Genomic DNA, 12,209 nt, shown 5'->3' with positions numbered 1-12,209 from the left:
TGTTTGCATTTCATTACTTATCATTTCACTTCAACTAAGCTATAGATTATACTACATACTGGTGTATACTAGCGTCTAGCTGATGACCTTTTTTTTTTTGCTTATCGGCCTGTCTCCGGGGCTGCTTTCTTTCAAAAGTGGCAACCCTAGTTATAATATGTAGTTTTAGGAAAAATCCTTATTAAGTTTTAACTTTGATGAGAATAGTCGGGTTAGGTTACGTAAGAATTACATTTTATGCACTGTAACTATCATAAGTACAATCATTACTTACTTCTTCTAGTTTATAGGATTTTGATTTTTCAACATTAATAGTCCTATAGATCACCTTGACTTTTGCCATTATCCTATTGGGAAGTGGTCTTAATTCAAACAAAGCGCTTAATCTAGAGCGAATTGCATTCAATGCCTTTAAAGTTCTATCAGTGGTCAACACGTCGTTTGACGATAACACTTTCGGTAACTCTGAATTCCAACCGTTTTTTGTTGCTATTTCTCTTGCAATCTAAAAATATCCGTTGGGCAAGTGTAATATTATTATATGATACATTACAAGTTATCAAGTAGTAAAAATAAATATTTATTACCGTACTGCTGACTTGGAAATAGTTTAATAACAATTTAGCATTAATACTTCCGTACTGTATCAAACTTTTCGTCCATTCTTGGAGTACATTTGGTATGCCTTCCAACAGTGTTAGGCTCACTGCAATGTTATCTGCTTCCAACAATTGTGCAATCAACACACATACAGCACCACCCCAAGATATACCAATTAAAGAAACATTACCGCATCTGGTGATCGATTTGAGTTTCTGTAAACAATTATTAGTTCAGTGTTTTATATAAACACACCAATAAAGTTGCGCAAACTGAAAACATTAATAATAATAATATTGTTATGATATTAACCTGTACGAGTATTCTCGCTACGTGTTCAATTGACTCTATAGTTTCAGGCAATCTTGCTTCAAACGCTGGATACATTAGATTGTCATAGATTTTTTTCGTTATTTTGGGCATGAATCCTGTAACGACAAACACAGGCAAACCTATGGAATCTGAAAATCTTGGACTCTTTGTGGAAACTTCTATAAAATCAATTTCCTCCGTAACTGTATCTCCAAACGCATTCAATTCATCGATAGATGAAGGCAGTTCCGCAATAATTTTCAAATAAAATTCCCGGCTTGCTATAAAAGCACAATAATTTAGGTAAACATTATTTTTTTTTCAAATAATTTAATCGTCAACTATCTACAATGATCGTAGTTCGGAATAATTGTTCAAATAAAAATGTACTCTTTCGAAGAAGAACCATTGCACTTTTAAACACACAAGACGTATGTTACCCATAAATATTCGAAAAGATTAATGAAAAATATCGTCTATTAATTAATTATTAATCTAATCTTTCTTTTAATTATCTGTATTGGTACTTTTCATAATTCGTATTTTGAATTGAATCAAAAATACAATTATTCTTATTTTTAAGTGATTCACTTTTATTCCGAACTATTAATTGTCCATCCTTAACGATGCCATTTATAGAAAACTTTTATTACCAATCAATTTTTTGTCATATTCAGTGCATATTATTGTAGATGAAGAAATTTTATCAACATTTAATAATAATTTATCTAATGATGGCACCAGATAAGAAAAATTAGGTTCCGTAGCCAATAAGCTCCATGAAATACAAATAGTATTTGGACAAACACCGTTGGCTCTTAATTCTATACAGGTGTTTTCTCCACCGCTCATAATACAAACAAATATGGGTTTCATATTCCGTAAAGATGGATTGCTTTCAAGTGCATATTGAATGTTGCGTACCTTATCTTCTTCATCACTCTATTTTAAAAATAGTAATAAAATATTAATTAACAGTTACCTATAATTTTGTATTAAAAATGGACAATATAATATACAAAAACTATGTGCAGAATGAAACGCGAATAATTATTTGTTATACATATCTTATAGGGTACAAGTTACGCTTATATATTGTAGGAAGATAATGTATTTAAATTTAAAAATACTATTAGTTGAATCCGATAAACAAATGTTATAAAATGTTATAACAGAAATTATAATTAATGTTATTAAATTAAAGTTAAAATTCTATTTAATGTAATGTAATATCAGTAGAAGTCCAAAATTGGTCTGAGTTTAAATATGTCATCTTATGCCCAGAATCTGAGTGCATGGCAGCTATAACAGCTAAATATCGGCAAAAATGGTATTTTTATGTAGAAAAACAATGAAAAAATAACATAATATAATAAATAGTATTTTTAAATAAGAAATAAATTATTTTCTAAAATATTATATAATATTATTATAATTAATATAAATGTCATTATTTATGTATTCAGTTTTTATTCTGCAAAAACAAATGAGTTTTTCTTTTAAAACGACCATTTTAACTATCAAATGAATTCACCGACCAAGCAGCTGTAGCCACGTCCTCATCCAACTTAATGGAGATCAGTGAGCCAGTCTCACACTGATCACGTCAGGGATCCTCCGATTCCACCTATCTTCGTTAAAAACATAGTGGACTTCTCTGCCTTAAAAACTACCTTGATCAACATCACCATCCCGAATGGTTTCACTTGCAGGGCGTCTTCGTCAAACCTATAGATTCAACCTCTTAGTCACCTAGACTATAATAGTATGACCTATTTACACCAAACTGTTTCCATTTTTCACACATACACCCCCGTCACCTCCGCACCTACAGATGTGTCATTAGAAACCTGCATCACTCCACGTTAGTGCCCGATATAATGAACGCGTTGGCCGAATTAGGTCACAGTGTCAAATACATTTACAACGCCAAAAACAAAGATAAAAGCCTCCTTCCTTTATTCTTTGTAGAGGTTCAACCTCAAGACTACAACAACAACATTTTGGGCATCTATTCACTATTCAACACAAAAGACTCTATCGAGAAACCACACATCAAAAAACGTGGCCCTCCTCATTGCCACAATTGTCAAGCTTATGGACACACGAAAAATAATTGTCATCACAATTCGAGATGCGTTAAATGTGGGGAAGACCACCACACGGAGGATTACACCAAACACCGCAGTAGTCCCGCCAAATGCATCTTGTTCTTCAAGGACCACACCACCAATTTCAAGGGTTGCCCGACATTCAAGGCCGCTTTCAAAAAAGAACCTCTAGTCAAAGGTCAGATTTCCAATCCTCATCAAACTACAAACAAATCATACGCAGAAGCCACCATGAATCAAAGTTCACAACTAGATCATATCGGTGAAATTTTTTCAAGCTTCTTATATAACTTGAACTTACTAATCAATCCCCTCATCTCCCTCTTCTCTTATGTACTAAATTCACTGATTACTAAAGGTATTATTTCTCCATAATAATTTCCGTCATTACCACTTCTTACTTATTATAATTTATTACACTCCACTTGGAGATAGTAGATATAAGATAACGCTAATCTGTTACTATTAATATTATAGGGTGTTACCACTGGGTATCCTCCTCAATTTCACGATTCGTGTTAACCTTTTATTTTTCACTTATCAAACCTACTCATTGTACAGAAAATGTATAAATATTGTACATTTATTTTAATAATAAAAAAAAATTCAGATACGTTATCTAAAGATATTATATAATTACCAACGTGGCGAAAAATATCCCTCCAAGAGGATAAGTCGTTGTTGTATCATTTAATAACAGAATTAAATCTTCCTTTGAGTTCAAGTTTGAATCCGCTACTATTTGTATCATTACATTTTGATATCGTGATATAAGTAAATTAAACCTGAATCATTATATTGTATCGAGTTAAGCAAACAATGTTTTAATATCTTAATTCAATATATTCAAATTCAAAATAAAAAATCATAAACATATTGCATACGAAATTAAATACCACATTTTATGTCTTTGCTGTCCTTGCTATCATATGTAGCACATACCTAGATAATCTACTGAAGAGTCTGAACATAGGGACGTTCCGATACTACCGACACTAGTAAAGTATCGATACATTGGTTGGTCTTTGGTCCTCTACCTTTTTAAATTAGCCTATCTTCTGCTCAGAGGTATAATCTATCTATGTATATAAAAATATCTGATCCCGTTCACTTCATTGCCCATTAAAATTGACAACTCTATATGAATAATATGTTTTACATATCACTATGGCAACCATTTATATACAAAACATTCCATCGTAAATTTCAAAATAATATATAATTGGTTGCCATGGTAATACGGAGACACACACCGACGAAAATCTCAAAATAATATGTTAATGGTTGTTATGGTAATATGAAACGTAACGTTTTTCGATTCCATATGCCAAAGCAAAGATATAAAATGTAAAAATTTTAAAATGACAAAAATTAATTTATAAATACCTCCTTGATGCAGCGGTGGACATGGAGTATTTTTTTAACGCCACAACAATCTTTCGAGCACCTCTCATAACTATCCATTCAGCAATATCAATCCAAGTACTATATTTACTTCCTATAAAACCAAATAATTGGATATTTTAGATTTAGACTAACAAACAAACAAATCAGTGGCGTCATTTTTTTTCATTTTTATTATGGCTGGTCAAAAATGCTGCCCCCCCCCTCCCTTTCAAAAACTAAAATAACGCCACTGAATCAAATGCTTTACTATCTACATTCAATATCTTACCAACAATTAAATACACTCGGTTAGAATAACATTGATATTTTTCAAAGTCTGATCCTTTTAAGAACTTTCCTAATGTCTTTTTTCCTTCTAGAGCCAACACAACTCGATTAGATTCTACTCCTTGAGATGATAAACTGATTTAAAGATTAGAATATATAAAAACAATAAACATTTTGTAAACAATTAAGTTTAAATAAATAACATACTATAGCGATTGTATAGCTTGTTCTCTTGAACAAGGGCCGGTTAAAACGTGTCTATCAAACGGTTTGACAATACCAAGATCTATTCCCATTTGCACTTCATTCTGAACTTTCATTTTGATTTCACTAGTTTCTGTCAACAGCCTGTCTGGACTAACACCATAAAACGTAACATTTTTCAAAAAAATAAGCAGTCCTGAAATGTAAGATAAAATTTCGATAAGTAAGTACGGTAAACATATGGTAATTACAAATTAGCAATCATTTTACCTAGTTTGTCTTTATTTTTCATCACAGTTTTAGTTAATTGGAAAAATTTTCCACGATCTGCTATTGATCGAACAGCTGCATGAAAATCGTGGCCGTAGAGACAATTTACTATTATGGCTGTACCTTTTCCGTTGGTAGCTATTTTAAGTTGTACTTCAAAATTATCATGATAATTGAAGATTCTAGATTCTGGAATCTTTAAATCATAGTGAATATTGAATTATTATGAATATTTTTATTCAAAATAATGTCTTATAGGTATTTATTTTTGGTTAAAGTTTGACGTTCTTACCGAAGGGAATTTATTCTTCAGTATCGTGCGTTGTTCTTTATTTTCAACTGTGATATAAACAGAATATCCTAACGATATGGCCACAGCAATAACTGCTTGTCCAACAGCGTTGAATCCGGCATTTACTAATATCGTTTTTTCAAATATATTATCAGTTGGTAATTTTAAAATAGTCAATATATAATATGCCTATCAAAAACGATAATTTTAAATTAAAATAAAAAATATAAATCAATAACAATAATATAATGTATCTACTCTCAGAATTAGACTGACAATGATTAAAACAATAACAAGACACCACGACATTATTTTTTTATGTTTGTTAAATATTTAACCATTTAAGGGACAATAAATGCTATAGTATCATTTTGAAATATTTACCATTGAATAAGACATCGGAATAGTAGCTGCATCTTCTAACGTCTGGTCTGATGGAATTACCCATGTTAAATGTGGATCCGGTGAAATTTGATTAGATGTATTCTTTCCAAATGGCGCAATTCCCATTACTTTTTTACCATCAGCCGTTATCCCAGAATATTCCAAATGACCAAGTTCGTTCTAAAAAATAAAAATATGATTTAGATATAATCTGGGATAAGTTATCATGTCAGATAATATTCAATATTTTACTCTCTAAATTTAAAAATATATTATATATTGTCATTTTTGGAATTTAGAATAATCCACGATGTATGTATATTTTGTGTATATAAATGTGTAATATACCTATTGAATAATATAATATATTTTTAATAATCAAACATTTTTATTCAATAGAAAATAACATACACTTATGTATTTGTCTGGAATGTCAGTAGTTGTAATAACTTTACAACTTAAATAAATGAAAAAAATGTATGGGTAATAATAATTTTTATGTATACCAAATTTTCATGGGATACTAAACCTACTGTAAATTTAACATTTAAAATTTGTTTTAATGATATTTCATAACCCTACTCCCTTCGCCCAACAGAAAAAAAATATTCTGAGTATGGCCTTGGTATTCACGGAGTTCTCGATAATCATTTAATTGTCATATTATACATTAATTCTTCTAAATGTAGGTTATTACCCATACACACCTTTCAACTAGTATCAACGTTTTTAAATTTTGTAATATTTTGGTTTTGTCAAATGTTTTGTTAAATTACATTACTCAAATTGTTAAGTATTTGCATAATTTATAAATAGAAAATTCCATGTTATTTTAAATAATTGAAATCGAGGTTTTTAGATCAAGCACTTCTCATGTAAATTAAATTTTAAATAGGTAGCTCATTTACGTTATAATTACTAATCGACTATATAGACTATAGACATCTGTAATATTCTTAAAGTCACTTACATCTATTATATTATTATTCACATATAAATCCTGGAAGTTAATTCCTAAATACTTGACATTCAGGCCATCTAATCTGAAATGCAAAAATAAAATGTTTTAATTTGTATAGGATATATACAAAACTATATTTCAGCATAATAATATGAAAAAAAAATTAAACAAATTTCTGTGTAATAGTAAGTAATGGTACCATATTTATATTTTTCATGGAAACACAACTTGACAAATTACACTTCTTATTTTAATTTTAAGAGCAGTTGTTTTTATCAAGAAGACTTGATTGTTATTTACAATTATTAACTTTAAAGTTAAAATAGATAAATAAAAATAATATAATAGTACATAAAATATACTTACTACAATTTCAATAATATATATTAATACAATTAATGACAAATTAATATAGTCGGGGTATTATTTTGAGTAAACATAATATATAGCAACATTTATAGAAAATGTATAAAGGAACTCAGAATTTCTAAAATAATATACCAATTTATTACTACATTTTAATTCCAAATTAATCAAAATATTTAAATATGATGTATGTTTATAATACCTATATTATGTGTGTTAGTTTTACTGTCTTTCTCAGCAAATGTTGTATGGATTGTAGAGAATTATTATTTTTATTTGGCACTTTGGCAGTGCCTAACCAAAACAAAAACCTATGAGAGCACCAACTGAACTTGGTATATGAATATGGTTTCGAAAGTTCGATGGCATAATATGTGGTTTCCGAAATTACCGAGTACCTACCTTACATGACTTTTTTTTAAAAATTGGGGAACGATATTTAATTACTTATTAAATACAATATATTTTATAGAAACAACACATAAAACCCGAATCCCTTATGGTAACTGTTCAAAACTAAAATAATATATTACTTATAATACTAATCATTATTGCAATATTGCACAAATATATTGACATATACATAATAATTCAGTTTAGCCCGCAGGCGATTTTTAGGAATGTTTTACGGAAACCTATATATAGTATATATTTCAACGCTGGATTTTTTTTACAAATAGGTAGATATAATAATTATAACGTAACACTAAGTATACTATTTTATACAACATAATATGATGTGTTTTTAAAAAAAATATATATACTTTTTGGTTTTCTACTCTCAATTTATATAGTTTAATAATTAATCCGAAAAATGCATACGATAAGGTCAATATTTATGTTTAAACTGTTTAATGCTTACGTAAGATCACTGATGTAAGTCTTAACCGTATTATTTGTAGAGACGTTAAAACTGGAATTGCCGACAAGATTTCGGACAATAGTTCCCCATTTGCCGTCTTTATAAATATTCACAAATAATTGTTTGCGCAACTGTTCAGTGTAAAATGTATGATCAATATTGAAATCGGGACCAGAATTGTCCAACAAGAAAACAAATCTAAACATTAGAATTTGTTCAATACTTATTATCTTGATCTCATATTATATGTCTACTAGATTTGTCTACTAGATTGGTTAAATAATCCCACCTTATCTTATTTGATTTATTTGCAAGTAACACTTTTTCCATAAATCTTGTTAATTTTACATATGGTATTACTTTCGTAAAAATGTAAAGATAATGTTTTGTTTTTCTACATTTAACTAAAGAACTTTTAATGATATCGTGAAAATTTTGAAGGTCCGTAATATATTCCAAATTTATACTCATTATTTTTATTTCTTTGACCTATAACAAAAAAAAAACTCAATTATTTCAATATTTCACAATGACAATAAATCCAAATAAACCTTTTTTATCAACACCAAATAATGTCCATTAAATTGTTGTTGCATAATAACATTCCATTCTTTGGTACTAGACATTGGTTTTTTTGATGTCACCAATAAATGAACTCTTTTAGTGTTTTTTAAAACTGAAATAACATTTTTCATTTGATCATATGGTAGTAATATAATATTGTGGTCATTGTTAATGAACTTTTCTGGATTAGTTTTATCCAAACTCACAACTGTGTGCTATATAATTGAAAAAAAATTTAAAAATTTGTAAACTTTTAAAAATGACAATGAAAACATTATAAACTAACTTGAATTCCTATCTGAATGTCAAGTATTTGCTTCACTAGTGTGATGGACTGATTCAAATTGTTATCATTATAACTGTAATAAACTTTGAAATTATTCATGTTGGGATTTGATTGAAATTTTTTACATTCAAATATGACTTGCAAACAGTTATTGATAAAATTAATTTCGTTCTAAAGGAAAAAAAGATGTATACATTGACATACCTATAATTATAATAAAATGTATGGGTGTGAAGAAAATATACCTCACAATTTGGATTAGCTAATTGTACAAATTGTTCTTCTTCTAATCGTAGTTCAAAAGGATTTAATGTGGTTACTGAAAACGATTTGGTTTCTGGATTCAAAATGTATATCCCATCGCCGTTTATTTCGTTCGTATTAAAATTATAATAAATAGGAATATCTAAAATATGAATAAAATATATTTTAATAGGAGCATTTACATATTAATATATTATTATTCTTCAATTTAAAAATGTGTACGTTAGCTTGGATAATAACTTTGGGTAAAAAACAAAATAATAATATAGGGGTTTTAATTTTCTTTCTTTTAAAGTACATACTTGTAGGTAGGTAATTTTAAAATGGATACATACCTTTTCCTAATGAGTCTTTGAATTTAGACGGATCAATATACATTTTCCGAATAGTTGATACATCTGCTGGACTGTCATTAGTTTCCATACTTTTATGAATAAGAAATGTGAAAATTCCATTTAGAAATCTCATCCAATCACCGTCCCACTTTATGTTTCCTCGGTATTCTATGAAAATAAACATAAATATGCATTAATTTAGATATAACTCTATGTTCTACTTATGCGAGTTGGGAGTGGACAAGTATTAAGGAATATTACATATTATGTTCATTCACTTGACATGTAGAAATAAAGTAGTTCCGCCACTATTTCAATATTAAAATCATATAATACCATTATATTAGAAATTAGAATTGTAATAATTAAATTATTTAAAAACCAAATAAATGTTTAGTATTAAAAATCATATTATACATATAGTTTATTCGCATGACTAAATCCATAACATATTATATTGAAATGCATTTTCGGAATAGTAAAACAAATAAATAATTTAAAATTATATCAATACATACATACATACATACATACATACATAATATATTATTTATATACTATATAGTTATATATATATATATATATATTTATTTGTTTTAATAAATCTAGTAAAGCTATTAAACAACTAAATATTAAAAACAAAAAAGTTTATTTGTCAACATTTTAAAATATTTTGAACATCCATTATTTTACCTTCAAAATATAAATCTATATTTGTCACAGTCTTAAATTGTTCACCGAGTTCATATCCATTATGTTCTAACAATGAATACAAGTCATGTTTTGAAATTGAACTATGTGGTAAATCAGAAACTGTATCTGGGTACTTCATCTTTGGTTTTATTGGAGTCATATCAGTAGCGTCTGGTCGTAATATTTTTCCTGAAACTATTACTTCATTTTCCAAGCATATTTCAAAGTAACCACTTCCGCATTGTATAAGTGAATAGAATTCTACTTTATCTAAAAGTAAATAAAATATTGAACTAAAGTCATTCATGAATAAAATCAATGTTATAAAATACAGTCATAAAATAAGGAACTGAATAAAAAAAATATATAAAAATATTTTATTTGTGGTTGCAATATCATTTTCTAAAATGTTGTATTTAATTATAACATGTATAAAAATGAATTTTTTTTTTGGTTTTATATACATTCTCAAACTTTTGTTTAAAAATAATAAACTAAAACCAGATGAATACGTTCATTTATTTTTTTTAATAACTTCGTAAAACATGAGTTCATATTCATTTATCAAAATTAATATAGTTTATTCACTATTTTAAAATTAATAATCATACATTTCGTCGTCTCAGAATGAAAGGGTTCTAAATCATTTTTTTGAAAAATGGTTTTTTGCATATTATTATTTAATATTTTTTGTTGTATAATTCAATCCTGAAATCGTATCGATCCATTGATTATTCAATGAGATATAGAGAATAAAAAGGTTCTAATTCATACGTGAATCATAGGTACGGGTTATTAACTTAAAAACGTTCCCCTGAACAATTACAAAAAAATCGTTAGAATTTTTTCATCCAACATTTTCAACCAATCCATTCTGAGACGACGATTTATTTTCACTTGAAAATAGGTAAATATAAAATAATCCACTTTTTATGACTTATTTAATATTTTTTAAGTTCATTTATTAAAAAAAATATAAATAAAGTATAATAGTATAGTTAAGAAGTGCCGGCACTAGGTATTGCGGGGCTCTGGACATAGGTACCTAGAGCGGGCAAAACCTTTGCCCTTTTGCTTTTTTTAAATCGGGCTTTAAAAAAAAGGTTGCATACCAGTTGATTCCCGGGTACCTGTTTACCTGCACTGATACCATTGAGTTGATTCCTGTGTCATTAAGAAGTACGCACGAGTTGATTCCCTGGTCATTATATATATCAGTGGTTTTCAACCTTTTTGGGTCCACGGCTCCTTTTGATTTTGAAATCAAATATACGGCTCCCATCCGCAAATTTAAAGCAAACAATTAATTTACATTATTCAATCCAACTTTATTCAATGACGAAATCTGTCGATCGGCCGATCTATCTCTCACATACCCAAGTGCGTACAACATGTATAAGGCGTGCAGACTTACACGGCAGCGAAAAGTAGATAACAAAAACTATAAATTATTACAATTTTTTTTTAGTTTTCGAACGCGGCTCATTTGATAATAACCGACGACGCCCCTGGGAGCCGCGACGCACAGGTTGAAAACCACTGATATATATTAATTTCAATATTTAGTCTAATATTCAGCCTATTGGCCTAACCCAAGGAACACCACGAGGAGGTTGGCAGACAAGTTTCTCAAAAATGTTGTTCTCTTTAGTTTTTTCATACTTTGAAAACCGTTCAATTTTGTTAAAAAATTATTATTAAAAAAATTTAGTAGGTAATTAAAAATGAATAACACATTGTTTTAAAAAATTGGTATCTGGTAATAATATTGTGACATAATGACCCGCGAATCAACTAGTACATAGTTACCTATATGCTACTACAGGTATCATCAACATTATTCGTAGTACGATTGAAATGTTTGGAAACGACCCACCAGTTTTTTTTTAACTTCTTCGTCAACTTAAGTTTGAAAAATTATGGTTTCCACAATTAAATCCTGTCCATCTTAAAACATTCGTCCGAAGACTAAGTGTATGGGTCTTTGCAGCTCTTCATTAGTTCATCGTCTTGCATAGCTTGTCATTTACC

The 12,209-nt window shown here is 28.6% G+C and overlaps 1 protein-coding gene across 2 annotated transcripts in view; it reads right to left on the bottom strand.

Annotated features, from left to right (window-relative positions):
* The window catches only part of LOC100162692 (fatty acid synthase), a 21,249-nt gene that overhangs the window by 898 nt on the left and 8,142 nt on the right, over positions 1-12,209 (bottom strand). For both annotated transcript variants that reach the window (XM_029486502.1, XM_016801597.2), the window contains 19 exons: positions 10,179-10,448; positions 9,486-9,653; positions 9,132-9,292; positions 8,887-9,057; positions 8,588-8,815; positions 8,326-8,525; positions 8,037-8,234; positions 6,818-6,890; positions 5,848-6,027; positions 5,464-5,652; positions 5,172-5,367; positions 4,905-5,097; positions 4,699-4,832; positions 4,410-4,521; positions 3,664-3,808; positions 1,566-1,854; positions 913-1,193; positions 588-815; positions 275-505 (listed from right to left, as the gene is read on the bottom strand). In XM_029486502.1, coding sequence (XP_029342362.1) covers positions 275-505; positions 588-815; positions 913-1,193; positions 1,566-1,854; positions 3,664-3,808; positions 4,410-4,521; positions 4,699-4,832; positions 4,905-5,097; positions 5,172-5,367; positions 5,464-5,652; positions 5,848-6,027; positions 6,818-6,890; positions 8,037-8,234; positions 8,326-8,525; positions 8,588-8,815; positions 8,887-9,057; positions 9,132-9,292; positions 9,486-9,653; positions 10,179-10,448 — 3,647 coding nt within the window. The remainder of the gene's footprint in view (positions 1-274; positions 506-587; positions 816-912; positions 1,194-1,565; positions 1,855-3,663; positions 3,809-4,409; positions 4,522-4,698; positions 4,833-4,904; positions 5,098-5,171; positions 5,368-5,463; positions 5,653-5,847; positions 6,028-6,817; positions 6,891-8,036; positions 8,235-8,325; positions 8,526-8,587; positions 8,816-8,886; positions 9,058-9,131; positions 9,293-9,485; positions 9,654-10,178; positions 10,449-12,209) is intronic.

Source organism: Acyrthosiphon pisum, chromosome A1, assembly GCF_005508785.2.
Source record: "Acyrthosiphon pisum isolate AL4f chromosome A1, pea_aphid_22Mar2018_4r6ur, whole genome shotgun sequence".
Classification (NCBI taxonomy): Eukaryota; Metazoa; Arthropoda; class Insecta; order Hemiptera; family Aphididae; genus Acyrthosiphon; species Acyrthosiphon pisum.
Note: the sequence above shows the minus strand (reverse complement) of the source record. Positions and strands in the feature narration are given on the sequence as shown.